The 26,978-nt window shown below is 48.9% G+C and overlaps 11 protein-coding genes across 19 annotated transcripts; 5 read left to right on the forward strand and 6 right to left on the reverse strand.

Annotated features, from left to right (window-relative positions):
- The first annotated feature begins 438 nt into the window (after positions 1-438).
- FVEG_06336 (DNA mismatch repair protein MLH1) lies at positions 439-4,626 on the forward strand. 2 transcript variants are annotated; one of them, XM_018894680.1, is made up of 4 exons: positions 931-1,036; positions 1,110-2,114; positions 2,184-2,363; positions 2,416-4,626. In XM_018894680.1, exons 2-4 carry the CDS (start codon positions 1,965-1,967, stop codon positions 4,315-4,317), a joined length of 2,232 nt encoding a protein of 743 aa, XP_018751798.1. In that variant the 5' UTR covers positions 931-1,036; positions 1,110-1,964; the 3' UTR covers positions 4,318-4,626. The 2 variants fall into 2 exon arrangements, with proteins under 2 accessions (XP_018751797.1, XP_018751798.1); XM_018894679.1 differs by having other exon boundaries at positions 439-2,114.
- Positions 4,344-6,682, reverse strand: FVEG_06337 (hypothetical protein). Its single transcript, XM_018894681.1, has 2 exons — positions 6,211-6,682; positions 4,344-6,158 (listed from the first exon to the last, which is right to left on the reverse strand). Exons 1-2 carry the CDS (start codon positions 6,601-6,603, stop codon positions 4,584-4,586), a joined length of 1,968 nt encoding a protein of 655 aa, XP_018751799.1. The 5' UTR covers positions 6,604-6,682; the 3' UTR covers positions 4,344-4,583.
- Positions 6,683-7,324: 642 nt separating this feature from the next.
- FVEG_06338 (hypothetical protein) lies at positions 7,325-10,176 on the forward strand. Of its 3 annotated transcripts, none has more exons than XM_018894683.1 (6): positions 7,325-8,143; positions 8,196-8,264; positions 8,321-8,506; positions 8,569-8,943; positions 8,990-10,074; positions 10,135-10,176. In XM_018894683.1, exons 1-5 carry the CDS (start codon positions 7,564-7,566, stop codon positions 9,814-9,816), a joined length of 2,037 nt encoding a protein of 678 aa, XP_018751801.1. In that variant the 5' UTR covers positions 7,325-7,563; the 3' UTR covers positions 9,817-10,074; positions 10,135-10,176. The 3 variants fall into 3 exon arrangements, with proteins under 3 accessions (XP_018751801.1, XP_018751802.1, XP_018751800.1); XM_018894684.1 differs by lacking the exon at positions 10,135-10,176 and having other exon boundaries at positions 8,990-9,897; positions 9,953-10,045; XM_018894682.1 differs by having other exon boundaries at positions 8,990-10,157.
- On the reverse strand, positions 9,821-10,849 carry FVEG_06339 (hypothetical protein). Its single transcript, XM_018894685.1, has 5 exons — positions 10,629-10,849; positions 10,467-10,567; positions 10,232-10,411; positions 10,119-10,180; positions 9,821-10,065 (listed from the first exon to the last, which is right to left on the reverse strand). Exons 1-5 carry the CDS (start codon positions 10,730-10,732, stop codon positions 9,973-9,975), a joined length of 540 nt encoding a protein of 179 aa, XP_018751803.1. The 5' UTR covers positions 10,733-10,849; the 3' UTR covers positions 9,821-9,972.
- A 135-nt stretch (positions 10,850-10,984) lies between these two features.
- On the reverse strand, positions 10,985-13,181 carry FVEG_06340 (hypothetical protein). The gene has a single exon (XM_018894686.1). The coding sequence runs from the start codon at positions 13,116-13,118 to the stop codon at positions 11,184-11,186; it is 1,935 nt and encodes a 644-aa protein (XP_018751804.1). The 5' UTR covers positions 13,119-13,181; the 3' UTR covers positions 10,985-11,183.
- Positions 13,182-13,375: 194 nt separating this feature from the next.
- On the forward strand, positions 13,376-14,416 carry FVEG_06341 (hypothetical protein). Its single transcript, XM_018894687.1, has 2 exons — positions 13,376-13,542; positions 13,601-14,416. The coding sequence occupies exons 1-2, from the start codon at positions 13,540-13,542 to the stop codon at positions 14,054-14,056; spliced, it is 459 nt and encodes a 152-aa protein (XP_018751805.1). The 5' UTR covers positions 13,376-13,539; the 3' UTR covers positions 14,057-14,416.
- Positions 14,101-16,737, reverse strand: FVEG_06342 (hypothetical protein). 3 transcript variants are annotated; one of them, XM_018894690.1, is made up of 3 exons: positions 15,458-16,737; positions 14,825-15,367; positions 14,101-14,769 (listed from the first exon to the last, which is right to left on the reverse strand). In XM_018894690.1, exons 2-3 carry the CDS (start codon positions 15,363-15,365, stop codon positions 14,612-14,614), a joined length of 699 nt encoding a protein of 232 aa, XP_018751808.1. In that variant the 5' UTR covers positions 15,366-15,367; positions 15,458-16,737; the 3' UTR covers positions 14,101-14,611. The 3 variants fall into 3 exon arrangements, with proteins under 3 accessions (XP_018751808.1, XP_018751807.1, XP_018751806.1); XM_018894689.1 differs by having other exon boundaries at positions 15,422-16,737; XM_018894688.1 differs by having other exon boundaries at positions 14,825-16,737.
- Positions 16,738-18,131: 1,394 nt separating this feature from the next.
- Positions 18,132-21,354, reverse strand: FVEG_15844 (hypothetical protein). 4 transcript variants are annotated; one of them, XM_018905068.1, is made up of 5 exons: positions 20,886-21,354; positions 20,411-20,595; positions 20,287-20,362; positions 19,875-20,239; positions 18,132-19,821 (listed from the first exon to the last, which is right to left on the reverse strand). In XM_018905068.1, exons 1-5 carry the CDS (start codon positions 20,928-20,930, stop codon positions 18,351-18,353), a joined length of 2,142 nt encoding a protein of 713 aa, XP_018751810.1. In that variant the 5' UTR covers positions 20,931-21,354; the 3' UTR covers positions 18,132-18,350. The 4 variants fall into 4 exon arrangements, with proteins under 4 accessions (XP_018751810.1, XP_018751812.1, XP_018751809.1 ...); XM_018905070.1 differs by having other exon boundaries at positions 18,170-19,821; positions 20,287-20,595; XM_018905067.1 differs by having other exon boundaries at positions 18,170-19,821; positions 20,411-21,354.
- Positions 21,355-21,458: 104 nt separating this feature from the next.
- FVEG_06345 (hypothetical protein) lies at positions 21,459-24,098 on the forward strand. The gene is made up of 2 exons (XM_018894691.1): positions 21,459-21,768; positions 21,826-24,098. Exons 1-2 carry the CDS (start codon positions 21,640-21,642, stop codon positions 22,183-22,185), a joined length of 489 nt encoding a protein of 162 aa, XP_018751813.1. The 5' UTR covers positions 21,459-21,639; the 3' UTR covers positions 22,186-24,098.
- On the reverse strand, positions 22,356-23,990 carry FVEG_06346 (hypothetical protein; the record flags this gene model as incomplete). The annotated part of the gene is made up of 1 exon (XM_018894692.1): positions 22,356-23,990. One exon carries the CDS (start codon positions 23,988-23,990, stop codon positions 22,356-22,358), a length of 1,635 nt encoding a protein of 544 aa, XP_018751814.1.
- A 154-nt stretch (positions 24,099-24,252) lies between the features above and the next one.
- On the forward strand, positions 24,253-26,286 carry FVEG_06347 (hypothetical protein). Its single transcript, XM_018894693.1, has 3 exons — positions 24,253-24,913; positions 24,968-25,647; positions 25,785-26,286. The coding sequence occupies exons 1-3, from the start codon at positions 24,800-24,802 to the stop codon at positions 26,023-26,025; spliced, it is 1,035 nt and encodes a 344-aa protein (XP_018751815.1). The 5' UTR covers positions 24,253-24,799; the 3' UTR covers positions 26,026-26,286.
- The last annotated feature ends 692 nt before the right edge of the window (positions 26,287-26,978 follow it).

Here is a 26,978-nt window from a genome sequence, read left to right on the forward strand (position 1 = left end):
TTGCATTTTGGACTGCGCAGTTTCTAGGTACAGTGGAGTGCACAAACAGAGAGTGTGCCCTCCCACCACCTCAGGCTGTGCACATTACACCTCATTGTCTTGGTTGTGCCTTGACTTATTCAGCAACACCACCATCCACTGCAAGACCCTGTCCCAAGGCTTACAATGAGGCAATGCAACGGCTGAGAGGTGCCACAGAAGGGTATTTCTCTTGCTTTTCATGGGTTATAGAGGAGCAACGGACTTGGATTGTAGGCAGATGCATTGCGTGCCTAGATTTGCAACGCTGGATCTTAGACACAAGCATTATGTGAATTGCACTGCGACTTGGCGCAAAACACCAGTGGCAAACAATTATGCATCAGGTGAGAGAACATACAAACACAAAAACCTTGCGATGAGTTCTCTTCTCTCTTGCCCCTTACCACGGGCGTTGGTCCGCATCATCATCGTCCATCATCCATGCCTAGGCGCTTAGGCAGCCGTTCAGATCTTCACGCTCAAGAGTCCTGAAATAAGTCCTAACACAGTTGTCCCAATTCGGACGAGAGATGCAGCCAAATCGACAAATGGATACGCATGTTTCAGTCAAGAAAATCTTTAGCAGCAGCCACCAACCCTTCCATGAGGTGGCTACGTTTGCAGTGCATTTCAAGAAAGCGCCCGGCTGCTTGGCGATTGGAGCTTGAAAGTGAAAGAAGACTCATGGAACACAGCCAGTTCGTCCCAAGACAAGGCGTCCAAGACAGGGGCCGGCCATGAAAAGCAAAGCTGACGTCAAATATCATATGTAAAAACAACCTTGTTTAGATTTGTCATGAAAAAGAAAAGAAGAACCGACGACTGTTTGACAGTATCAACAACCTTCGTCATGAGAGAGAGGCTGTGCTACCAGGAGCGCCTATGCGCAATACGCCTTTGGACTACAAGGAGAATTTCAATGAATCACGAGCCCAATCTTGCTTACACAAAACGCTACCTACAACACAACAGCCAACCCGACCTTGTAAGGCTGGTGGCACAATCGAGAGATGATGTAAGAGAACGGTCCAGGCACATGAACCCCTTGCTCTAGTTTACTCACTCAATTTATGGTTGGCCTCCCCAAGAACCAACCAAGATGCTTCAGCTATATCTAAATATGTGTAACTCTGCTGCATTGCTGACTACATTTGTATCGCTTGCGATCCGCCTTACGCGCGGCGGCGAGAGCTGACGCAGCGCTGAGATAGCGAAAATTCGCGCTCGTTTATCATTTATCATCTTTGTTTCCCTTCTCGTTGCCTTTTTTTATATTATTCCTGGGCGCTGAAAAAGTTGAGTCACTGACCGAGGCGCCCCCAATACGTCTTTCATCCCAAGTTGGTTCGATGCAGCTGAAGCCATAATCAAGGCGAGTTTGGATCCTTGTTGGCGTGTCCATCATTTGTAATTCTTAATGTGGTGAGGGTCAACAAGAAATAATTGGAAGTTACACGCGCCAAACACGGCAAGTCCTTTTCGAAGTGCATCCTGCCTGCCTTGAAGTCGAGATGATGAATTCCAATCTGAGAAGCTACTGGCAAGGTGCACCTTAGTCGTAATGCAGTCACGTGGCCGAGTTCATCCGCGCATTGCCTCTCAATGAGGCCTGCTAACAACCTGTCAATGACGGCCTGTCCTTGTCTCGCATGAACCGCTCCCTTTTCTCCTTTTTTCAACGTATCGGATTCAAAACAGGCTTTCCCCGGGGATAGGCTATCATCTTGTGTGGTTAATCCTAAGCGCCACGGGAAACGTAGATATGGGACGACACGCTCGGGAAACGAACTGAGAGAAGAGGAAATATCAAGCAACTTGCGCATGACCTGCAACATTTGTCGCCCGACCTATTCGCATTTGACTACCTCTAGAAGAATTCTTGGTACCACCTCACTGGCTGGTTCTTGTGCCCCGGCGCAACAACTCGGCTGCCATAGCTAGAAATGGCAACAGACGCGGATGTTGATATGGGAGGTGCCCCAACAGCCTCCGATGACATCCTGAATGTTCCCCCAAGTGGGACAAAAAGAAACGCCGATGGGCAGCCTATTGACAATTTGCCCGCAAAAAGTGATGCACCTCGCAGAATCAGGGTCAGCAAACTTGAGGCTGTTTTTTCAACGCCTTATGCATAGCCCGGCTCGCCGCTAACATGACTGCAGGCACTCGACCCAAACGTGGTGAACAAAATTGCTGCTGGTGAAATCATTGTGGCTCCTGTTCACGCTCTCAAGGAGCTCATCGAGAATGCGGTCGATGCTGGTGCGACCTCTCTGGATGTCCTTGCCAAGGATGGAGGGCTCAAGCTGCTACAGATAACGGACAATGGTTGTGGTATCCAGGTAATGAAACAATCACCCATATGTATATCTTCAAAGCTTACCATTGTAACAGAAAGAAGACTTGGCCATTCTTTGTGAGCGTCACACCACATCTAAAATCACCAGCTTTGAAGATCTGGCAGCCATTGCGACATATGGCTTCAGGGGCGAGGCTCTTGCCAGTATCAGCCACATCGCCCATCTCTCCGTGACCACCAAGACGAAAGATTCAGATCTGGCATGGAGAGCCCACTACCTTGATGGAAAGCTTGCGCCGGCAAAGCCTGGCCAGTCGGCAGAGCCCAAAGGCGTTGCAGGTCGTCCTGGCACACAAATCACAGTGGAAGACCTTTTCTATAATATACCGACTCGAAGAAGAGCCTTTCGTTCGCCGGCTGATGAGTTCAACAAGATCATCGATATGGTTGGTCGGTACGCTGTGCACTGCAAAGGCGTTGGATTCGCTTGCAAGAAGGCAGGCGAAGCCTCGACAAATCTATCGATACAAGCTCAGGCCACTGTCATTGATCGCATTCGTCAAATCCACGGTAGTGCCGTGGCTAACGAGCTTTTGGAATTCTCAGTCGCCGAAGACCGGTGGGGTTTCAAAGCTGAAGGCTTCACAACCAATGCAAATTACTCCGTCAAAAAGACAACACTTTTGCTCTTCATCAATCATCGATGTGTAGAATCAACCCACATAAAGAAGGCAATCGAGCAAACCTATGCTAATTTCTTGCCTAAGAACGGCCATCCATTCATCTATCTTAGTCTTGAAATCGAACCAGCTCGGGTGGATGTCAACGTTCATCCAACAAAGAGAGAGGTTCACTTCCTCAACGAAGACGAGATCATTCAATCTATATGTGAGCATATCGAGTCTAAACTTGCTGCAGTGGATACGAGCCGGACATTCATGACACAGACACTTCTTCCTGGTGCAAAAGTGATCGATTTCACCCCACAAACAGAAAGTGACGGCACGCCGAGTCGAAGAACTCCAGCATCAAAGAAGCGAAGATACTCGAATGACCTAGTGAGGACGGACACAACTGAGCGGAAGATTACATCGATGTTTGCCCGAGCTGGCCCAAGCGAGTCGACCGGCTCCATGGACCGCACAGCGGAAAAAACTACTGCCCCTGAAGCTCAGGAATACGAGATAGTTGAGCGCGAGCTGGTGCAATGCCGACTGAACAGCGTAAAAAAGTTGAGAGACGAAGTTAGAGAAGATACGCACCACGATCTAACCGAGATATTTTCCACCCATACTTTCGTGGGTATCGTTGATGAGCGAAGACGGTTGGCGGCAATCCAAGGCGATGTCAGACTGTACCTGATCGATTACGGGCGAACTTGCTACGAGTACTTTTACCAACTGGCCCTTACAGATTTTGGTAATTTTGGTGCCATCAAGTTCAACCCCTCGTTGGACCTTCGCGAGCTACTTCGAAAGGCAGCAGAGATTGAGAAGAGCTCTATAACCTCGCCTGAGGATGATTTCGAAGTCGAAACCTTGGTAGACCGGGTAGCGGATCAGCTCATTGAGCGCCGCGAGATGCTTCTTGAGTACTTCTCTCTCGAAATATCACCTGCTGGCGAACTCGTGTCATTACCACTACTATTGAAGGGGTACACACCACCTCTCGTTAAACTCCCCCGCTTCCTCCTCCGCCTTGGCCCTAGTGTTGACTGGACTGAGGAAAAGGCCTGCTTTGACTCTTTCGTACGCGAACTAGCCACCTTTTACGTTCCAGAACAATTGCCAAGTTTGCCCGGGGACGCAGACAGTATTCGTGAGGAGGACATCCCAGAAGAGTTGCGGGCAAGGCGGCAACATATCAGACACGCTATTGAGCACGTCTTCTTTCCAGCATTTAAAGCGAGGTTGGTAGCGACCAGGTCGCTGATGGAAGATGGAGTTCTGGAGGTTGCAAATTTGAAAGGCCTTTATCGGGTTTTTGAACGGTGTTAAGAGAGGCAGGTTTGCTCTAGACGATGGGATATAATGGCATGTTATTTCGGGACTACTAAGATTTTGAGATCAACAGTTTCAGGGGCCTTGGTGCAAAGTACTGGGACCAATTTAAAGGCACCAAAGATAAATTCAGTACAATAATTGTTCAAAGATTCTCATGGGATGCAAAGTGGGTACCAAGGGCAAAAGAAATGAGAGGTAAATCAGAAATGGATCAAATTTCTATAGACGTCCAGAAAAATCAAGTGCTTTTATTTAACCAATTATGCCTGGGGCTTGTTCTTTCGTTTGTAAGTCAGGAACCGATTCAAGTTCAACACGGCCTCGTCGGCGCGAAGGCGAAGCTCGCTGTTGGCACGCTTGTCAATGCTCTTGATCATAGTCCGCACCTTGGGAACTGTCTCATCAAGGTGCTTCAGGAAGTTGTTGTTCCAGAAAACCTCCTTGTCGTATGAATAACCTTCATCGGCATAGATGTCAAAGACCTGGTTGAGGGCCTCAACGGCGTCGGCAGTTGGTGTCTCGGGAAGGCCAACAAGGAGAGTAATCAGGAAAGTACCGATATCGCGGTTTCGGTCAATAGGTGCGGGATCGAGAGCCAGTTGGCCGAGGACACCGATACACTTGACGCTGAGGGACTGGAAGGGATCCTCTAAGTTCTGGGTAACAGGTGAACCCTTCGTGGCCTGGTAGAGAGCGATGAAGCGGCGGTGTTCATCAGCGAAAGGTGTGTTGGGTCTGCCCCGCAGAGAGCGGGCAACCCCCCAGGCAAGGCTGGTGACATGAGTCGCTAGGTCGATGTCGGCAGTATCAGTTGCGAGAATAGGAGCGATGACCTGGGACCAGAGAGCGCGCCCAACAGGGTCCCAAGCATTTTGAATAGGTGCGTTATGAAGGTCAGAGAAGTCGATGAGGGAGACAGACCAGGCAATGTTGTTGAGAGCGGAGAGGGCGTGGCCTTGCAGGCGAAGGGAAGCGTCGTCGGTGGGGGAGAGGGATGCTATGCGGATGAGCTCAGGAAGGGCGTTATCAATGAGAGTCTTGAGGATGGGAAGGTCATCGATGTTGCTGTCTTCCTCGTTTCTGTCCGCGCCGGTAACCATCTCCATGTCGGCTTCGAGCTCATCGTCGTCCATCTCGTCATCATCTTCCTCGCCTCCCTCCTCCTCACCGTCAGAGATCTCTTCGTCTGCATCACCCATCTCTTCATCATCTTTGACGACAGGCTTCTCCCCCTTCCGTGGTTCGGTTTCGGCTGATGTGTTCAATGTTGTTCCAATAGAAGCTAAAATCTCGAGGGCGAGCTGCTGGTACTCGACGGGGTTGGCCCAGCCCACAGCATCTGTCATTTGGCCTGGCACAAATGTCTTGAGAGCCTGTGAAAGGGTGGGGATGAGAAGTGAGTTGTCGGCTCCAAGAGCAATGTCCTGGCCATCGAGAGAGGAAAAGAGGTTGTGGAGGACGCCACATGCAAGGACGCCATCGCTGTTAGCGGTCTTGCGCAGGGACAGCAAAGTACCATAAGTACGGTACTCCTTGGAGTTCACGACCTTGTCAGATAGCTCTTCGTTATCTTCACAGAGGATCATGAGACAAGCCAGAGCATCACTCCTTAGTGAGACAATATCGGGGTTGCTGGCGAGCTCATCTGAAGTGAGGAGCAAGAGGAAGCGAGTGATGGTGGTGTTGCGGGAGATGGCCTCGAGGATATCGTCTTGAGCTTCTGCAAGAGCAGTAAGGAGAGAAATTAGTGATGAAGCAATGCTGAGAATTGTAGCTTGTTCAGGCTTTGACCGTTTTTGAAATTCGAGGTCCTTGGAGAGGAGCATCTCAGTGATCTATGGGTGTTAGTATAATATGAACCATGTTGGGAGAGTAAATTATACTCACCGATTTAGCGGCAAACTCGATAGCAGTGAGAATATCAACTCGATAAAGATGAACACAGAAGTCAGGCTCCTCCTCCTGCGCAAGGATTCTGAGAATACCCCAACCAGCAGCACGGCTCTCAAGAGCAGCATCGGTGAGAGTCTGGGTAGTGATCGTATGAACAATCTGCTCACGCAGAAGCAGCTTTCGGCACTTCTCATCCTGAATAATGTTTGAAATGGCCGAAGCAGCAGCAGAGCGAGACTTGGGATCGGCACTCTTGAGATCGTTGATGACTGGGAGAATCTTTGACTCGCGAAGAGCAGCAAGTTCAGGGTCTGAAGGAGGTTTGACGGTCTTTGCGATAGGGTCTTTACGGGCCGCGTGGCCACGGGCCCTTCGAGATTTTCCCATTGTAGTATTATCAGTTGTCAGAGAATTAAAGATAGGTACCTAGTTATTGTGTAAGTATCACTGCGAGTTGAGAGGCGGCTAAAAATTTACATGAATATTTTGCGACGGCGGAATTGGATCGTGCCCCACCATGAAAAATGTCCCGAGTTAAGCCTGACAAGGGTTGTTTTAGACTCAAGAGGCCACATGTAAATGACTACGTTGGTTACTTTGAAGTATGACGATCTGATAGTTATCATTCATTGCAATATAGTAAGTAGATATATATCTATCGTGCTGGCCTTGTGAATATTATGTAGGTACGCTTGATCTTTAATACCTGCTCTTCCATTCCTGTCTCTCCTCGTTTGCTTCGTTTCTGGACATGATGGTTTTGATATGAAGCAGTCTCATGAGGATCATTCTGTATGATGTTATTAATAAGCATCGATATTACTATCATGAAACCTTCTGGTTGCCCAGAGACATGGAACCTAAAACTGTTTGCAGTAATTGGACTTATACCGGTGGTACTGGATCTAGTTAGCCCAAAAGGACCTGAAGCTCACTGAAAGCTACTTACCTAGGTAAGGTAGGTAGGTAAGGTATGGAGCACCAACCAAACTGCAACAGTGACGAGACAAGCACGAGCCACGCTGTTCTAAGGTCTTGTCTTGGGGAAACAAGGGTCAGCAGCTACCGACCTTAACTAGGTTGGTAGGGTGGTGCTCTCTGTCATCCTCCATCATCTTCAATCCTTTAATACTCCTCATACACACATAACCATTCAGAACAAGCGTCGTTTCTTTTATTACACTCACTCCACATATCGCAACTGCGATTGATCCCTCTGCATGTTTATACCCGCCATATAAATACCTGTCTCTAGCCAGGTAACCGTCGATAAAGCTAGCGCTCATGAGCTCTATCGACTCTTGAGCTCCAAACGTTTCCGATTGACGACAACTATACCACAACAATATGACGCCTGCGCGCGGCAGAACAAAAGCACGCTTCTGGGCAGGGGATGAGGAGATGGCCAATAAAAAGGACGACGACCTTCACCTCCCAGGGCATCGCTATCATAACTCGGGATCTGGTCCTCAATGGCAGGCTACGCCGCGTGCTCCCCGCCGTAGCTCCGTCGGTCGCCTTATTTCATACCTAGTCTTGATATCGATCGTCTTCTTCATAATATACAATTTCATATCGTCCCCCGATAGCTCGACCGATGCGGCATCAGAGAGGTCTGCGCCGGGGCGCAAACAAGGACAGGACAAGGTCTACCACAGGGGACCCCTCAAATTCCCAGAGCTCGCAGAGACGTTGCGCAATATTCAGGGACCGGCGGCGCTTACGAGAGGAACAAAGAACATTCTATTCGCTGCCTCCAGTATCAACAGCGCCTCTACTCTGCTGCCAATGGCTTGCCAGATGTCGGCGCAAGAAAAGAACCATGTTCATTTTGCGCTTATGAGTAGGGAAGAGATCCCCATCAAGGAACTCCTCGAGATAAACGGCATCGACAAGAGCGACAGGAGCTGCAAGATATATGTACACGGTATGGGCTTCTTCCCAATGCTGTCGGGCCTGTTTTCTAATTGTGTGTGTAGATGCCCGTACTGACTATGCTTCCACGTCTTCCGAGTTGAGGCTGAAACTCGCTGCTATCCGTGCATTCTGTAAGCTCCAATTCGTACCAACCTGTTACACATTTGCCTAACAAAATGGTGTCAAGTCTATATTGAAAACTTCATGCACCCTCAAGCAATTATTGTTGACTCTACTCAGAAGGAAGAAGATTACTTCCTCCAAGCCATACGGGATCAGATCACTGGGACGAGGTCTGCTCTTATAGAGCTGCCAGAAAAGCCAGAAACTCGTCTTGCGTGGATTTCCAAGCTTGATGCTTCAGCATTGGCTGGTGAGTAGCTCTCCCTTCTTCTCGTTACCATGTACACTTGTGTACTCACTGACTGTTATCAGCCTGGAACAAGGTGCATTTCGACATATTAGTTCAGGCACCTCCCATTGGTACAGCCAATCTACAAAGACTCCTCACCTCGCTGCGCAAGGCCGATAAGAGTGCCCTGTCGGTTCCCCAGCTTACAGTCGAGCTGCCTCCGGTTGTAGAAAAGCCATTGGAGAACTTCTTGTCTGGTTTCCATTGGCCCTCCAAGGCTTCTGGTCAGCTCCCTCAATCGCAGATGCTCTCTCTTCGTCATCGAATATCATCACGGAAAATGGATGAGGAAGAGAGCTCAGTCCGATTTCTAGAATCGTTCTGGCCAAGCAAGCCCTCGCACAACCATGTGCTTGTCTTGGCAGCTCACACTGAGGTCTCACCTCAATTTTTCAACTGTACGTGATCTTCTATGCTTGGACCAGGCAACACTGACATAGCCAGATGTGAAATACACCCTTCTTCATAGCCTATACTCGCACTCTTCCATTCTTCAGGACTGGAATGAGAACATCATGGGCATCAGTTTCCACTCTCCCAGCACTCTTCTTGATGATACAACACCCCTAGCAGTCCCGCCAGCTGAGGGCACGGACGAAAAGAGCGGTTCAAGTCCCTTCTTTTGGCAGGCCCCAACTAGCAATGCTGTTCTGTTCATGGGAGACAAGTGGGTTGAGCTGCATGGCTATGTGTCACGCATTATAGAAAAGCAACAAACAGGAACAGAGACGCCAGCCTTCTTAGCTAAGAAGAGCACGAGCAAGAAACATCCGGCCTGGTTGGAGTATGTACTTCAGCTATCACAGCTTCGGGGGTATGTGACTCTGTACCCGAGACCGGAAACGGCGAGCACTATATTGGGGGCACACAGCGACCTTCCCAACACTCCAGAGGAGTACTTGGGCGAAGGCGATGAAAACGATAAGACCAGAGAGGCAGACAGTGCAACGTCAAAGTTCGACCCAGCATCCCCAGTCGATATGCTCACAACATTACCTCGTGAAGGTGACCTACTGGCATTAGGTGACTTACCACTCGTTTCCTGGGATGGCAAATCAACATCACTCGCAGAGCTTGAAACGACCTCAATAGAGCTTACAAAACAATTCCGTCAAGATGTTGGCGGGTGTCCACCGAGCGCCATAAACGACGAGGACGAGTTTGGGCAGCCGAGGCGCAACAAAGACGCCAGTGATCTCTTTTGTAAAAACAAGGGCACAGCCAGTGCAGATATAGCGACTGAAGCCAAAGACATCAAGGAAACAGCATAAGGAATTGCCAGTCACAGCCGGAGCCAAGATATGGACGGCTTTTCATTTTCACTATCTATTGTATGGGGTTTTGCATGGTTGGTACTGGAAGCCCGGGCGCTATTGAGTAACGAACATGTATTGATGCAATTTCAAGGGCTTTTTTGGGTACATATGTCAAGAATTGGACGATGATTGTTGTCGAACCTTGGCAATGACGAGCAGAATGAGACAGGTTCCTATTATTGAGACTGCTGTGAGACTGAAAACCTGTGTGATGTCAGTACATAATCACCACGTTTGTCACACATTGACCAACTCACCGCATGAGTCTTCCAGCCAATCTGTACAATAGCCGCCCGTTTGCTGTACTTGTTGACGGTTGCTACACAGAGCGTTAGTTTGGCGCATGTGCTACGGCGGTAGTAACACTCACTTATATAGTTACCCATTCCAGCAAGCAGAGTCAAGACCGAAAGTCCCCAGAATATCGTCCCGAGAGGCTTTGCCATTCTCAACTCTAACGGCGTGGCTTCGTTCTTTAAGTGGAACGAAAGTGTAATGGCTACCGAGACGATGGCCATATATATCGATAACCGAAGGTATGAGAGGAACGCTATGTACAAGTATAAGATTATGGCATGAAAGAGACAGCGGAAGAGGATATGTACTTCTCTCATTGGCGCAGTGATCTCGCGCATCGCTGCTCTCGTTCTCTACTATCAATGGTCCAAAGATTGGCCAGTGAAAGAAAGGTCTATTCTCCTCCTCGCTAAAGACACAAGCCGTAAGCTCCTCCGTTCCTAGATTTCTCTTGTACAACTTTCACGTACTCAAGCTCACTGAACTCAATGGGTCGAGCTAGGTTGGTAATAGGCGCACAGCAGGCATGGATAGTGAGGTCTTCATCATCGATATTCGCGTCATGAGAAGCCATTTCGACGATATGATAAGCAAAGTAACAATTTTATGACAGGATCAGTCAGACTGAGGCTGATTGATGTATTGAAAGCCCACGAGACGAATGTGAGCATGTGAGGCTGGGTGTTAGTAGACGAGGGTTGATGTGGTTGGTGGTTTCGGGGGCTCGGCCGGGTACTCAATCGTACCGATTACCGGGCTTCACTTTCAGAGTCCAACCTACCCTATAGCGAGATCCAAAATTATATCATATTAGCACTAATGGTGTGACGTTTGGAGTTCTTCTGCCTTCATTTCATTTCATCTGGATTCCATGATTGATGCTTTTGATGCTTTTAAAGTATCCATGCTATTACTGGTTTGTCTGTTTTCAACCAGATCGAAAATCCAGCTAGCCTCATGTCTAACTTAGGACATGTGTTATAACGCACAAATATAGCATATATCAAGCAAATCGTGGTCTTCCTTTAGAAACCCCATACCTCATGCCATCTCTTCTCGTCAGTTCTCAATGGCCCATCAAGTCTTCCAAATCTTGCTGCCCGTCCCGTGTTGGCCTCAGGAAGACACAGCCACTCTCTTACACAGTCTGGCACCTCCTCCTTCACATGGGCAATGCAGATTAGTGCTTGCTGGTCAGAAAGACCTGGGATCTTGACCTGACCAGACTTGGAGGCGTCACTCTCGATGATCTCTTCGCCTCGATATGTTCTGGCCTCACCTTCTTCAAGGAACAGCGTGCACTTGTCTCGTACTGCATCATCCATGCCACTGAAAGCTTCATCAAGAACTACAATATCTGGGCTCTTGATCATGGATCTAACGAAGAGCGCGACACGCTGTGCGCTGAAAGACAGACCACCAAACATGTAATCATCCGCCCATGAGAGGTTCTCGTGCGACGCTGAAGAATAGCCTGGATGTAGTTCAGGAGCAAACCAGCGAAGAGCCGCCTCAACCTTCTCTTTGGCTTCGGTGTCTAGCTTCGGTCTCGCTCGAAATGTTTCTGACCAAGCATTTTCAATCACCTGGCGCACCGTCAAGTTTCGAGGCATGTGCTGATGAACTTCAGGACTCGAGTGTCCAATTCTGGACTGGATATCCCAGAATGTAAGTGGTCGCTGGCCTGTACCAGGTTCAAGAAGACGAGATCGCCCGAATAGCTTGACGGGAAGGGAGTAAGACTGAGGATGATCCGAGCAGAGCAAAGACACTATGGTTGTTTTCCCAGAACCGTTGGGACCAAAAACTCCCCAACGCTCACCACGTCGAACTGTCCATATCAAGCCGTCTTTAGAACCGTCAGTGGTTTGCTGTGTCCAGTTACCAAGTGCAATTTTCCCACGATACTGAACTTTGCAGCCATTCATCTCAACAAGGGGCTCTGCTTTGGGATTTATCGGCTCAAGCTCCTTGTATGATGCTTCCCCTAGGTTACCGGAGGCTTCCGTAGAAGCATTTGATGGTAGTACACGACCGATATCAACAAGTGAATGTAGCGGTAGCTTCTCATCTTCTGTAAGTCCACCCTTTCGGACTCCACGGACGTACTTCTTAAGGCCGTCAAGAACTTCCTCCTTAGGCCCCATGGACCCCACTTGGCAGTCTGTTCTTAAATATATTAGGTGAGTGATCCAGTCAGGGACAGGATCCTGTGGTCGTGCACTAAGAACAAGACGCGGGCTTGCTCTCTCAGCCAGCGAGTGTAGTAATGGGCTTAAACCTGAGACTGTAGGCGGGTCTAACCCCATGAAAGGCTCATCAAGTAAGAGAACTTCAGGCTTGGTGAGAAGCGCACGAGCGATACGTGCCCTTCGACCTTGTCCGTTACTAAGAAACGAGACAGGAAGATCTAGCAGGGGCTCAAGCTTCAGGTCCTTGACGACTCGAGAAAGAAGACCCGGCGAGATAGTAGCCTCATCCTGGCTGGCTTCCGTCTGCAGGGGATTAAGCTCTGTGTTGCCCATGAGGAAATCCCTTAGTGAGAAATCCGTAATCTCCCGCCGCGACTCATATCGCGCGGAGAGATATGCACTCGTTGCAACACCGCCACTGAGCCCTCCTCCAGTTTGCTCAGCATCGAAACCCACGTACTCAATTGCCTTTTGCGGCGTTCGTAACCGCTTGGGTACTTCCTCAGTAGAAAGGTAGGGATATGATCTCGCGATAGGTGGTTCGCAGAGAAACCTACCCCTCAAAGCCTGAAGAAACGTTGTCTTGCCAGACAGAGACGGGCCTACAATGCACCAATTTCGAGGTGCGTTTGATGTAGAAGCCAACTCAAAGCTCAAGTCACTAAAGAGAGGTGGGTTTGGACGTGATGATGCTGAATTTGGATGATGGCGATAGAATGTGCCATTGGCAATCCGAATGATCGGAGGACGAGTTGGAATTGGCCTCATGGCTATATGAGAGTGTCCCTGAATAGATAAAAATTCATTATCAATGTAAAAGAGAGAATCTTGTCTCAAAGCGAAATCGGAATCTTTAAGTAAGTGACGATGTCTGCGTGGGTCTCTCCCGTCTCATCCATTTGAGAAGAAGCTGGGGTCAGAGATACGTACCCTCTGCCGGACCTGCAGCTTGCTCCCCGGAGCCGGGAAAGGTACGTACCCTCAAGTGCGGCAACGCCAGCGCAAGGCTGCCTTAACTTACCTGAAGCTGGAGCTTTCATCATCAACCGCACGTTGAGCCTCCATCTATCAATCAAATCCACAACCCATCAACGTCGCATTATCCCCTCTGCGAAAGCGGCCTCAAATTCACCAAATTTCTGAACCTCACGACTTACATTTCTTCCAAGCAACAACCACATCCCTCAAAATGGTAAGCTTCAGCACCCATCCATCCTCTATACCCCAAGAGCTAACCCTTCTCTCCAAAGTCTCAAGCAATGCGTATCGTCCCCGGCAACTCCAACGCCCAGACCTACACTCACATCTCGCACACGTCCTCCGCCCCCTCCGCCCCAGGCATCCACGATACTCTCCGCCATGGTGTTGGCGCATCCCCCTTCGACTCCAAATCCACTCCCGCCTCTGCTCATCCCCTCGAAGCCCGCCTGAAGAACTGGGAGGCTACTCAGGAGGCTCTCAAGATGGAGACACTTCGACGTACCTATGGCATGGCTGAGCCTATTCGACGTGGTATGGAGCTCAAGATTGTTCAGAACGGCGAGTGGCGGCCCATGGCCCTCGGCAATGGCCTCCCCAGCGTTCACGAGGATATTCTTAGGGGCCGTGATGCTACGATCACCTGGGAGGACGTCTTCACTGGCGATGAGACAAGAGCCGTTGCAGGATTCCATGACGAGATGGAAAAGAAGCTCAAGATCCAGTAAACAAGCCGGCTGGCTGTCTTAAAGGAAACGATGGCATGGCCATCTCCTTGTATACCATAATTACAACAACACTTTAGACAGGCTCAAGAAAGTTAACGACCAAGATAACCAAGGTCTGTTCTTCTGCTGAGAAGATGGATGAGACCATGCAATCGCAACATAAATGCTTCCTATACTGCTATGAATGCGCTGTGATTGATAACGCGTCGACAAATATGCCGAAGAAGAAGATTACAGAACCAAAACACAACCAAACCCATAACTCAGAATACGCAATGATACGCCAATGTAGACTCCGGTGTCCCCGTCTCCCACACAGCAGAACCGTCATACGATTCTGCTGATAAATACAATATACCAAGGAAAAGCTTTAAGGAATGAATGAGTGTCACCCGAATGCTCATCAACTAAAGTGAAGACTACGGTGGCTAAAAAGACCCCGCCGACCCAAAACGTTGAGTGCATGAGAGTCTTTGGACCTGGCTCTTCTCGTAAGAGCATGCGTTGAGCACAGTCAGTCTGCAAGTTGCCTGTAGTAAAAAAAGCGGCCTTCACTTATAAAATGATACAGCAATTGCTGTCCCGCGAACGTTGGCCATCACCACCGCTCGATGAAAGATTCTTATTTCCCGCCTTAGGTTCTTCCTCATCAAGATCTTGTGGCCGAATGCTCATATGTACAACATTGGGGCTCTCGGTTGAAAGTTGGTATTCTATGGGGTGGTTAGCAAATGATGCTCCTTGTCTCAGGTCGACGGCGAGCCCTACTTTTCAATTGCTCCTTATCATCGAGGAGCTTTCCGAAATGAATCAGTCTAATGCTGCTGGGACTTGCTGGCTTTGCCTCCCAATCACTTCGCCATTCGCGCAATATCAATTCTTTGAGGGTATAAACGCTGATACTGAAGGGATCCGGAAGGCCACTCTCCGTCTGGTCTGGGATATCCACGCTCCTCCGACTCAAGTACTTGGCATCAATCTTGTACGGATGTCGGCTTCCTGAAGTAAGGAGAAGGGTAATGTTGCAAACGGGTCCGTCGGAAGACCCCCCTGAAATTTCTCTGATGTCGTCCACAGCAGGTCCGATACCCAGATTCGAGTCTTGCTTAGTAGGTGGAGGAGGAGGAGCAGCTGTATCTTTCTCTTTTCCCTTCGATGAGGCTGCAGTAGTGGCTGCAGAGTTATCGGCGTTCTCGGATGTAGCTGGCGCAGGAGAAGACGGTGCTGGTTCAGTTAAAACGGTCTTATCGGCGGATTCGGATGCGTGATCGGCGGGCGCCTGCTCGGAGGATTGGGCAATGTTTTCCATGGCTACCGCATCGTTAGGCTGTTCGAGCCGTGAAGTTTCAACAGGCGCAGCCTTACCACCGCTCATGGTGGAGTCCGCTGGAGCCGACATACTGGGTGAAGGGTGATGGTGGCGCGGTAAAGGATGTGATCTGAGGTCACACCACGCAGGAAAGGGAAGGAAGAACGCGAGAGGAAGAGCGGCGTAAACGAGTGGCTTGTTCGCTAGGAGTGCGGTTTGATGCGAATTTTGCGACTATTTGAGGATGTCGGATCAAAGATGGGTATGAAAATGAGGAATGCGAAAGTGGATGGAAATGGAAATGGAGATGTGGATGAATGTAGTCGGTATCCGTAGCGTGGCCAGGTCTCGGGAGCAAGTGAAAGACGTCAAGTTCGCTGGGAAGATGGCTAAGGATGGATCGCCCAGGCCGGGGGCCGCAAGACCGGGGGTGGGGCAGTGAATGGCCCGGAGTCTCGTCCACTCAGATAAAACGCTCAGACATAAAGCAGATGCAAATGCAACGCGACAACCAGGCAGGGCAGCGTTGAGAAACGCGGTTCTGCAGTACGTAGTATCAGTGAATCGCTTTGTGGTGTAGCGCTGTATGCACTCCAAGGCAAGCTGATGGGGAAACAGTGAAAGAACAAGCGAAGCAAAACAAAGCAGCCAAGGAGCCCTGGCGGCCAGCGGCTGGAGCGTGGAGCCTGTGTGGAGTGAGGGACGGTGCAACAGAGTGGACTTCTCTTGTCTTTGGTGGTGTCGCTGTCGCTGAACGCTTTGCCTGACAGGGAACGGGGAACGAGGGGGCGCTTGGCTTGAGCTAGGTAGGTAGACGACTCCCTTGCAATTGTCGGAAACGATAAAGTGACAATGACGAGAAACAGGCAGAGCTGGAGACTGAGACAGGCAGGGAGACTCGGCAGTGAAAGGAGCCGCGCTGCTTTGTTGACAGTTGTTGTCGATCAGTTCGACCAAGCCGGATTCGAGGCACACAATTGATGGCAGAGATAACGAGGCCGTTGAGAATACCGGCAAAGTCGGTTGCGGGATAGACGATAAATCCTGAATGCGATAAAGTAGCCTAGTTACTGTACTCTGTAAGAAAGCCAAGATAGCCAAACAAGGTAAGTTCCAGCCCAGACCGAGGTGACGACACCAAATACAGTGCTGTATCCGTGATCCGTAAACTACTTGGCGGGCAGATCTTGGCGCTCACTGAGAAAAGTTCAGCGAATGAATTCGTGCCAGTCGGAGGTATGAGTTATTCAGTGATAAGAATGAATCGGATGGAATGAAATCATTATTTGCTTGATCTCGTTTTGTTTGTGAACAAGACAATGGCAAGACTCGTGATAAACAAAGTCAACGGAAGTGACTCGCCAAACAAATCTACCAGACGCAACCTAAGGACCGCTAACTTAAGGTAGGGAGGTGAGGTGAGGTGAGGTGAGGCAGTTGCCTTCAGTTCCGTTCGGTTAGGTTTACTGGTAAAATGTTAGGGAAGGTACCTACCTGCCTGGTGCTACCACCTTACAACCTGAGTCGGGCAGGTACATAAGCAGTAACAAAGTCAGTAAAACGCTAGGTACCTCAGCAAATGAATTCACTCAGGACATGACGCTTCTAGGTAAGAAAATTACATTCTGTAATTTATCTCACTTATAGAGATGAGAGCCTGTTCATTGAAGAATTTCATGTTTTATTTGCATACAGTTGACAATCTGAACAAGATGTCGTGGTGTACGGAGTACACGGAGTTTATTCTCAGCGGGTGATAAGGTATAAGCCACTGGAAGGTCAGGTAGAAAAGGTGGCGGCTACGGAAGCCGGCTGTGCCGCTTCCAGGCGACTTAGCCTATGGAGACCAAACAGAAAAGAAGACCCAGTGGCGCAAGCCATCTGTTTGGTACACTCACTGTATCTCGACTAATAACAGAAAGCTATTGAATATGGGGAACTACTCATGACTAGGACAAACATGACGAACAACTTTCGTCCAATCTGTACCGGATGAATTATTTACGATAGTATTTCAGCGGCTCTTAGATGGATTGCTCGTTTGGCTCTTCTGCTTACACTATTAGGCTGTTTTCATGAATGAGCGAGCCACTTACACGAAACGTATCGTATTCTACCTACCAACCAATCCAACATAAGCTATAGCCAATAGTTGCATGTTCAGCACATCTAAGGGTCCTCAACTGGCATGCACCCCTCAAGATCTCATCACTGGTACAGTATGTACGCCTCGGAGCTTGTTCCTGAATCCCCAAAGTTCCACCGAGAAAAAGGCACAGGGAACACCCTCTCCAACGGTCTAGTACGGCCGCTCACACACCGATACATCGGATATATCCCGCACAAGACCACGCATTCGCCCACTTGCATACATTCAGAAGGTCTTTACAACTCATCGACGACATGTCTCTCCCCACTGTCTTTATAGACCAGACCAGGCCAGACCAGCAAGCCAAGTCCTAATCTAGCGTACTCCAGACTTCGCCTCAACCCCCCCTAGTCAGATGTGACCTCTCGGGGGAGGTTTCTGGATACAATGATAGGCTCTACTAATGTGCTTCGCCCCAATTGGCATTTGGAATAAGGTTATCGGGCCAAGCCGAATCGAGTCTACGCCGTTCCCCGGACCAGTCACCCGCAGATTCCTCCCTTCAAATCGAGAATGTGAGAGAGATGGGGTAGCGAAGAAATTTGTAGATAGCCTCAGTGCTAAGAGCTAAGATTCTTCGAATGAATGTGACAAAGTATGTCTAGAGTATCATAAGTAAATAAAAACTCAACATTTATCATAATTTATAAATATGAAAATATGTAATAATTTCATATGAGTATGAAGCAACCCTTGGGCGTACCCTGGAGCTGGACGCACCGCCAGACTGTCCTCCCACAAAGTTCCATCACAAATTCCTGCCTAATATGGACATGCTTAAACGGCTTGGCTTCTGACTATGCCTCCCATCGCTAGTATACAAAGGTATCACTCACTTATAGCACTAACAAATCACCATTGCTGCCAGCACCCTGAGCTGGTTGAAGAACTGCTTGAGGTGCATGTGCGCTCACCACGTATCCCGTCGAGTGGCCATTACCTCCTCCAAAGACATCGTCCCCTTGATCATGCATCGGTTGCATCTGCTGCTGCGTTCCGATACTTGAAAAGTAGGCATCTGCGTCGTTGACTGCTTGCGCGAGGTCCCCTTGACCATTGCCTGATGTCGGGTTTCGGCTTCTTGGATCGATATCTGTTGCCGCTCCGGCGTTGCCAAACATGCTTATGCTCTTTTGGCTGTCTGCAGCAACAAGGAGGTTTTGCTTCTGCAATGCGGGGGAGTCCTGGAGTTTACGAGGTCGAGCAGATCTAAACACAGTCTGCACCGGCTTCAAATAAACTGTTGCTAGAGTTCCCACGTTCAGACACATCTCCTCTAGCGTCGTCGCATCCAGTCTTTCTGACTCAGCAGTAATCGCTGGTTTCTCTCCCATCACGATTTGCTTCGCCGCATTCATGTCTGTAGACAACAAGCGCCAGTACATATACGCTCGGTCTCGAAGATCAGGATTATCCGTCTCTTCAGTTGCCCACTTCAAAACCTTGGGGACCAATTCTTGACCCTTGGTAGGTCGCTGGATGAACAGTTTTACTGTAGCTGTGAGCAAGGCCAGCTGCACTTCGACAGGCTCCTCTGCGAACGAGTACAGGAAGTCTTCTAGCAAGGCATCACTGTTCTCAATCCGATCTGCGTATTGGCCAATGACCCAAACCATGGCTGCCTTGGCCTCCGGTTCATCCAGAGAATCCAGATGCTCGCAAAGAGTGCTGATGATGGATTCATATTGGTTGGGGTACTTTCGGAAGATGTTTCGGATAACCACTGTGGCTTCTTGCACAATATATGTGATCTTGGTTGCTACAAGCTCGAGGAGCAAGTTGATGCATCGTCGTGCAGCTGGCTCAATCTTAATTGCCAACTTACCGATAGCACGTACTGCCTTGCGGACGAAGTGAACATCAATTTCAGTGGCGTATTCTCGCAGTTCCGTCAGCACCTCATCGATGTTGTCCTCGTTGGCAAGCATGAAGATGAGTTCCAGCTTTGTGACCTTGACGTAAATAGGATCGTTGTACTTGCAGAAAAAGACACGGATATCATTTCGGAGCACTTCCGGCCGTCGCTGGAGAATCAATAAAGCATTTCGTAGAGCGAGGTACTGAACCTCAGGACCCTTGGCGAGAAGTGTGACTAGGGGTGGTGAGAGCTTCCTGCAGAGAGCCGAGATTTGCTTCTGATCGGCGATGTAATTCATCAGATACAGAATCACCCGAATGCAGGTCAACACGACCGACGAATTAGAATGTGACAGTCGTGGTGATATTCGTTCCGCTAGGAGTATCGCTTCTCCGGATTCTTGTGGCACATAGGACATCAGAGCCTCTAGGATATATGTCTGACCCCATCTGTTGACACAAGATTAGCGACAATTACACAAATGTACCGTGATTGGTCTTACTCGGAGCAATCAGGGAGAATGGCCACCATCTTGGAGGCATTGCTATAGTCAATGGTAAGTTTGATGGCGTCACTACGTTCCCAGATATCCATGAGTCCAGCCAGAGCGCTTGCAACAACTGTGGGGTTGTCATCCCGTAGCAAAGAGTTCAAACGATCAATGAGGTCCGAGTTCTCTACCATATGTCGGTCATGGTCGTAAAGTTTGGCGACGCAGAAAGCAGCCGTCTTTCGCACATATGGGTCATTGTCCTTCAGCATATGCTTGACTATTGGGACAGTAGCCTCAACAAACTCTCTGACATGTATGTAGGACATTGTTCGGAGAGCCAGTGCCCGTACTAAAGGATTGTGGTCTTCCATATCCTATGCTTTGTCAGTACTACTCCCAGAGTGGTTTTCGGCAAACTGACATGTTCCAGTACAGGGATTGCCTTGACGGCAATCTCAGGTCTTATCCTTGCATAATTGACCAGAAACAAGAAACACCTATTTGACATAAGCTTCTGAGCGAGTTCCGGATATCGAAATGCTCACATCTTCTTGATCTCCAAACTCTGGATACCCATGCATCCAATGATGTCGGGGAATAGGGCAACCATGTCATTATTACTCATTGTCATATTTGCGACAATCTTCTTGAGAGCAATCTTCTTGCCTGTATAGGCCTTGTCCTTTTTTCCTCCACTGTTAAGCTCGAGGCGTAGCTCGGCAACTTTGCCCTGCATATTACTTAGTCTCGGGCCATCATAAAGTGATTTTGGGGGCATATATGCGAGAAACATGGCGGCCATCACATGGTTCGCAGCGCTGCGACACCATGTATCGATAGTGACATTGAACAGGAAATATGATCTGATGCAACGAAGGCCTTCGCGCAACAAGGTCTGCGCAAAAGCAGGAGGGGATAAAGGAGACACAAAGTCGAGTTTCAGTGAAGTGGAGGTTCAAGGACTTATAAGACCTCAGGTCCTACGAGGCTGAGACATGATAGAAGGACGGGAAGGCTTACTCGAGCAAACAATTTGGAGTCCCCTCCACCGGCGGAGCTCGACATGGTGTTGTACTTGTATCCCAAATAAAGACTATATGGCTACAAGGACTGGGTTTCGGTAACGTTGAATGTGGAATAGTCGCCCTATGCCTTACAGCCCCTCACTTTGAGTTCTTCCAAGTATTTTCAGCCGTCTTTTCGATATTCACAACCTAATTGGGCGGGGATGCGTTGCCCAGCACAAAGAAAGTCGTAAAGGGTGGATGGTGGATGGCAGATGGGAGGGGATGGTCACATGTGCGCCAGATGCCAAACGGTTGTAAGGCGCTGTGATGTCGCTTCTCGATCGTGGATTAACGTTACGAGGCTTCTTCGGACTCGAGGAAGTAGAGGAATCGCTGGTTTCCTCGGATTTAGTTTGCGACGTGTATGTGATCGTATTTTGAACGTTCACGTCTCGAATCGGCGGCGTCGGAGTTGGGAAAGGGGATCACTAGACTCGAGTAATGTAAGCCAAATAGGTGCTGATAAGATAGTGAGTGAGTGGGTTGCAATTAAGCCGAAATTGCAGCTGCCACAACTACGCCACATGTTGAATACCACCCGCCAAGGCCATGGGGGTGGGCTACAGTCATCAGCTTAACCCAATCAATCCACGTCAACGTTGCCGCCACGAGCTTCCAACATCAACCATTAAACACCCTTGCCTGCGAACTTCAATCCGATACCTTCAATCTCTATCAACGGCTTTCGATAGCACGAGCGATATACTATGGCTGGCCCATCTGCCTCCCCTATCTGGGTCTCTCAACTCGAGAGCCCTCCTACTGCCAAGTCCAAGCAATCTGGTGTTCAGGACCCTCCTGGCTTCAGCTCCGGAACAACCGTCACCAACTCCAAGGCACGCAAATTCTCTATCGCGCGATCAATAACAATCAAAGACTAACACAGCAAGCAGAAGAACAAGGATGCTGTCAAGGTTCAGCCCCGCAAGCCCCCGACTACCGCCGAGATGGAAACCTTGAAGCTCAAGAAGGCCTGGGAAGTCGCGTTGGCCCCCGTTAAAGGTCTTCCCATGACCGCCATCATGATGTACATGTCGGGCAACTCTCTCCAGATCTTCAGTATCATGATGGTCTTTATGGCATTCAAGAACCCCTTGATGGGCTTGATGAACACGAACCAGGCCTTCGAACGCTTCCAGTCAGAGTCTCTTTCTTCTCAGCTGTTGCAGGTCAAGTTTGTGTATGTGGTATGCCAGCTGGTTGCGCTTGGTGTCGGAATCTGGAAGATCAATGCCATGGGTCTGTTACCGTAAGGATTTATCTCCGTATGCATCATTCTTACACTACTGACACTGTCTAGAACAACACGATCCGACTGGCTGATGTGGGAGGCGCAAAGAGAGCCTCTTGAGTTCGCTGTGGCAGCTTTATAACCTGTCTATTGATACGACAAATGACTAGATAATTGATCGGAGTTGCATAACTATGCTGCATTCATTGCTTCTCGCTTTGCCTTGGCTGCCCTCCATCGCATGCCTTTTTTGTCCACAAGTCTCAAAGCCGGGATCATGGCCAAGTTTAGCAAAGCAAGAAACGTGAAACACCACCCTCTACCCATTCCTGCGATCATGTGGTCAATGGCGGCCGTCGCTGCAGCTCCAAACATACATCGCACAAGGTTGTTAGCCGCAGTTGCAGTAGCTGGAGCATGTGGGTTAAGATCAACAATGAGGGTATTGAGAACACTGAATGAGGTTGGAACAAACATGCCGATCAGGAAGACAAGGAACAATGGGACAGCAACTGAAGTTTCAACTTGCAAAGCCCATCCATACCCTATGAGTGTCGCGATACCAGCGAGGAGCGTTGGATAGACCGGCTGGATCCGCGCAGTCTCGATTGGGAACTTGCCCAAATCATCTCCCCGTTTAAGATTGATGGTGAAGCCAATCTTTTTTGCAATTCGTCGATAGTTCCAGTCCAAGACGTATCCTTGACCGACAACGGCCAGCGCGCAGCCAAATCCATAAGGCAAATAGCAAAGACCAACCTGAAGATCGTTATAGCCGTACGTCTCTTTGAAGAGTGTTGATAGGGTAGCCGCCACTAAAATGAAAGCAAGATAAATGACTGCATTAACACACAGAATAATGGCCATTTCTTTCTCAAAGACGATGTAAAGCGTCTTCAATGGGTTGGGAAACTTCAACTTCTGCTTCGGAGTATTCTGGCTTGTAACATCTCCTCGGCTGCTGTAGAGATCAAGCAGTGACCTGTTCCATTTCGGTGGTGCTATTGAGCCATTGCCAACGACTTTGCGGCACGTCTCGGGAGCAGAGAAGATAAAGGGGACCATCCAGACACCAGAAAAGATGGCACAAAACCAGAAGATGGCAGGCCATCCAAGGTACTGGCTCAATATACCACCCAGGACTGGCCCGAGAGCTGGCCCAACATTGATTCCGGCTCCAACAATGCCCATGTATTTTCCTCTTTCAGCTGTTGGTGAAATATCAGCTACCACAGCAAACCCAAGAGCCAATGTTCCACTGCTGCCGGCACTCTGAACACAACGAAGGATCAGTAGCGCAACAAAGTTACGTTGCAGGGCCAAACCAATGTTTGCACATATATAAATCAAGAAGGCCAGTATATAGGCGGGTCGACGCCCGGCCATGTCACCGAAGTCGCCAAATATCGTTGGTGAAAGTCCCTGAAAAATCATATACGACGTCAAGGTGAGGTTGACAAGTGACACAGATATGTTCAAATCTTGGGCTATAGGGGGAATAGCGGGGAAATATATGTTGGCCGTCATAGGTGAGACGAAGCTGGCTGCAGTGACCAAAGCTAGAATCCATCTTTTTGTGTTCTTTGAGAAAACGCTGTATGCTGGACCGCTTGGCACTCTGGTCATGCTCTCGGGGTCACCCATTATCGTCTCGTCAGCTTGAGTTGCTGATACATCATGTGGCGCTCTGCCAAGTTTCTCGGTATTGTGGTTATCGAGGCCCTCAAGAGTCTCCGACTCGGTGCTCTGTATGCTGATATCGTCATGGTCATGTCTCGGAGGGGTTTCGGTGTTGGAAGAGGATTGATTTTGGCTTCTCTCTTTCATCTTCGCTGAACAGAAGGATAGAATATACAACAAACATGATGAGACAGTTGCCGAGAATTGGAAGACAAGTCTTTTAATACTACCTAACAATTTGCCCGCGATCGGAGAACATTCTCCATTGGTGATAGAATACTTATTTCCGGTACTGTTGGCTTCTATTCCCGTAAACCCCCGGTTCACGGCCGGCGTGTCTCCACTTTACGCCGAGCTCCTCTCCGGTCCACCTCTCCGAAGGGAGTCTCATACTCAATTTCGTCGGCCTCACCGTTAAATCAAGAAAGCTTTGATCGGAAAGGGTACTCAAGGCCTTCATAGACGGACCGATATCTTTATAATTCTGGACTATCATCCAGTCTTTCGGAGGTTGAATCGAGTCAAGCTGATCTGCCCATCGTGCACCTTGAGTGTGGAAGTTGAGAGATGATCTTTGATAAGAGGATCGCGAAGAGTGGAGGGTTAGAGGGTCACTATAGGTTTTGACTGATTGCAAATCATTATACTCCGTAAAATAGCCTAGAATGGTAAAGAGGTTGCATCACAGCTGAAGCATGGTTTCTTCAGCATTGGAGCTTGAGCTCGATGACTAAGCCACGTGGAGCTTTCTTCGAAGTGCGTCAGAGCTTCATACCAATGCAGCCATGGTGTCTACAACAACCCTGGACCGTTATTGATGAGAGAGCTTGACTCGAATGCTCAGACAAAGCTGGAATCACTCAGCCATAAAGCACATAAGCTCATGAACTCGGGTACACTAACGGCTCATCCTTTCAGCGAAAACCTTCGTCCTGGACTAATTCGGAGCACACGCCATGGATGTCACGGTCACTTTCAATGAGCTCCTACGGGAACGAAATGCGCCGGAAACAAGAAAACGTGTCACATTGGATGCTATCGATGGTTTCTTAAAGGAGGCATATAGGATTGTAAGCCATACGCTTCGGTTCGACCTCACTCCCAAAGCTGACTAGTATCTCTAGAATTCGCATATTACCAGCCTGCATCGAGAGCTTCAAGATGTTCGACAAGCTTATTTATCGACTGCGCAGCCACGAAAAACACATAATCGAGTCGCAAAAGAACAAGCTCGTGTGCTTACGGATCGAGACCGAGAAGAAGTTGACGCCAATGCGAAGCAGATGATTCGGGAGTTGAATGCTGGCATTCGTGCTCTCGATGAGGCTGAACAGTTACGGCGTGAAACTGAATCAGCTATAATCCGAAAGAAATTTGGAGGCCTAGGAGCTTTTGGGGCATGGGCATCAGGTGGCATTATTAGCAGTAAAACAGAGGAGCATGCAGAAGCCGAAGCCAAGGCACGAGATTTGGGAATTCATCGAGATAGCATTCTCTGGTTTTTACGGCAACGACTCGAGCTATGCTGTCGAACGCAACAAGAAATGATGGAAACACGTCTCAAGCGTGAGTTGGAGAAGAACCGCAGCATGCTTTCAAGATCAGGCGCCACCATTGCTGGAGATTTCGCGGAATTTCCTCCATCTGCCCGACGAAACTCCCAACCAGCCCCTGCTGCACCGATCCCTATGTCCGAAGACGGTCAGTTCCCGAGCCAGGGGTTGACAGAGGAACAGATCCAGATGTTTGAGCAAGGGAACCAAGACATGATGAAGCATTTCGAGAATAGTTTGGACAAAGTCAGGTACGTGTCATATGTCCTCTCGATCTCCATCGGCACACCTTTGCTTGGTTGTATCTACATTAGAGTTCCAAGCGCAAGCGCCACCCCATGGGGAAGGGAAGTTTATTCATGCATATGAGCTAACACTCGTACGACAGAACTGCTGAGAAGTCGCTACTAGAAATAGCTGAGCTGCAGTCACTTCTCGTCAACAACCTTGCCACGCAGTCAGCGCATATAGATCAACTCGTAGCAGACTCGTTTGCAACCACGGAAAACGTGGGCGGTGGTAACAAGGAATTAAAAAAGGCGACACAGCGCGCAAGTCCAGCAAAGTATACATTCTTTGCGGCAAGTGGGCTCTGCGCTTTCCTTGTGCTTTGGGATCTGGTATTTTGAGTTGGCAAAGGAACAAAAGGGTGTGCAGACATACTGACACCTAGGCATTAAGAGCTGGGAGGGTATGGGAGCCGCAACCAACTATATTATATCTCTATGCTATATACTAAGCAAATAGTCGAAGACGGAGCACATATATGTGCCTTGTTATGTTCATCTTCGTAGTGGCTAATGAGCTCATGAGAAATGTTTGACCTGAAGACAAACACCACTTTGAGTCGGAACATGTCCTTACTTCAGACTGAGCTGATTTTGGCCGTGAAGAGTGAGACCACGGGCCTGTCACTGTATGGAACCGTAAAACAGACAACCGAAGCAATGAAGAGTTTTGCAATGGCAAGGTACTTATGTAAGTAGAAACCAGTAAACTTTGATGTATCCCCTTATTGATAACGCCATGTAAGCAAGGACCCTAAGAGAAATATATGTATGGATGGTTAGATGCAAAGGCCATGTGTATGAGTCTCAAGACAATGAACGGAATGTCCTTGTGGTATCGATTTCAAACTATGATATATTGGCCGTTGTATTTGAGTGGTACTCTGCATAATATGGACGTGGCAATCCTGGCGACATCAGGAGATTTCATCTCACACCAGCAATCTTTCGTAGTATCTAAGATTCAAACTAGACCTTTTTCCTCATTAAATCATTCGGCCTCGCCTTTCAGCTCTGGCAAGATCAAACATTCGATAATGCAAAGACATACGATGCAGAATGTTCTGTCGCCCAATAACGCAGGCGGGTAAACCGGGCCCGACGCGGGGACCTACTAAAAATTCAGGGGGCAATTCAAAGATTTACAGTAGATGTAGATTTCTGCGGGAGATGAACCTTGCATACGGAGTAGACGTCGCAAAGACCATTCCAATTTACAGAGTCAGTCATACGACTAATCAAATCCATCATGTTACGTTTTAGCCGGGCGAAGTCGGAGTCGCGCATGTAATAGG

The sequence above is a fragment of the Fusarium verticillioides genome, chromosome 2, assembly GCF_000149555.1.
Source record: "Fusarium verticillioides 7600 chromosome 2, whole genome shotgun sequence".
Taxonomy (NCBI): Eukaryota; Fungi; Ascomycota; class Sordariomycetes; order Hypocreales; family Nectriaceae; genus Fusarium; species Fusarium verticillioides.

Excerpts from the sequence above, each read along its gene's own strand:
- FVEG_06336 (XM_018894679.1), top strand. The coding sequence starts at position 1,965 with ATGGCAACAGACGCGGATGTTGATATGGGAGGTGCCCCAACAGCCTCC. Across the intron at positions 2,115-2,183 it reads ATGCACCTCGCAGAATCAGG|GCACTCGACCCAAACGTGGT; the intron begins GTCAGCAAACTT and ends ACATGACTGCAG. Across the intron at positions 2,364-2,415 it reads ACAATGGTTGTGGTATCCAG|AAAGAAGACTTGGCCATTCT; the intron begins GTAATGAAACAA and ends CCATTGTAACAG.
- FVEG_06337 (XM_018894681.1), bottom strand. The coding sequence starts at position 6,603 with ATGGGAAAATCTCGAAGGGCCCGTGGCCACGCGGCCCGTAAAGACCCT. Across the intron at positions 6,159-6,210 it reads TCGAGTTTGCCGCTAAATCG|ATCACTGAGATGCTCCTCTC; the intron begins GTGAGTATAATT and ends TAACACCCATAG.
- FVEG_06338 (XM_018894683.1), top strand. The coding sequence starts at position 7,564 with ATGACGCCTGCGCGCGGCAGAACAAAAGCACGCTTCTGGGCAGGGGAT. Across the intron at positions 8,144-8,195 it reads CTGCAAGATATATGTACACG|ATGCCCGTACTGACTATGCT; the intron begins GTATGGGCTTCT and ends TTGTGTGTGTAG. Across the intron at positions 8,265-8,320 it reads CGCTGCTATCCGTGCATTCT|TCTATATTGAAAACTTCATG; the intron begins GTAAGCTCCAAT and ends AATGGTGTCAAG.
- FVEG_06339 (XM_018894685.1), bottom strand. The coding sequence starts at position 10,732 with ATGGCTTCTCATGACGCGAATATCGATGATGAAGACCTCACTATCCAT. Across the intron at positions 10,412-10,466 it reads TCACTGCGCCAATGAGAGAA|CGTTCCTCTCATACCTTCGG; the intron begins GTACATATCCTC and ends ACTTGTACATAG. Across the intron at positions 10,066-10,118 it reads TTGGCTGGAAGACTCATGCG|GTTTTCAGTCTCACAGCAGT; the intron begins GTGAGTTGGTCA and ends GACATCACACAG.
- FVEG_06340 (XM_018894686.1), bottom strand. The coding sequence starts at position 13,118 with ATGAGGCCAATTCCAACTCGTCCTCCGATCATTCGGATTGCCAATGGC.
- FVEG_06342 (XM_018894688.1), bottom strand. The coding sequence starts at position 15,455 with ATGTCGGCTCCAGCGGACTCCACCATGAGCGGTGGTAAGGCTGCGCCT. Across the intron at positions 14,770-14,824 it reads TGATAAGGAGCAATTGAAAA|AATACCAACTTTCAACCGAG; the intron begins GTAGGGCTCGCC and ends ACCACCCCATAG.
- FVEG_15844 (XM_018905067.1), bottom strand. The coding sequence starts at position 20,667 with ATGGCCGCCATGTTTCTCGCATATATGCCCCCAAAATCACTTTATGAT. Across the intron at positions 20,240-20,286 it reads CAATCCCTGTACTGGAACAT|GATATGGAAGACCACAATCC; the intron begins GTCAGTTTGCCG and ends GACAAAGCATAG. Across the intron at positions 19,822-19,874 it reads ATTCTCCCTGATTGCTCCGA|ATGGGGTCAGACATATATCC; the intron begins GTAAGACCAATC and ends TTGTGTCAACAG.
- FVEG_06345 (XM_018894691.1), top strand. The coding sequence starts at position 21,640 with ATGGCTGGCCCATCTGCCTCCCCTATCTGGGTCTCTCAACTCGAGAGC. Across the intron at positions 21,769-21,825 it reads CAACCGTCACCAACTCCAAG|AAGAACAAGGATGCTGTCAA; the intron begins GCACGCAAATTC and ends CACAGCAAGCAG.
- FVEG_06347 (XM_018894693.1), top strand. The coding sequence starts at position 24,800 with ATGGATGTCACGGTCACTTTCAATGAGCTCCTACGGGAACGAAATGCG. Across the intron at positions 24,914-24,967 it reads TAAAGGAGGCATATAGGATT|AATTCGCATATTACCAGCCT; the intron begins GTAAGCCATACG and ends TAGTATCTCTAG. Across the intron at positions 25,648-25,784 it reads AATAGTTTGGACAAAGTCAG|AACTGCTGAGAAGTCGCTAC; the intron begins GTACGTGTCATA and ends CTCGTACGACAG.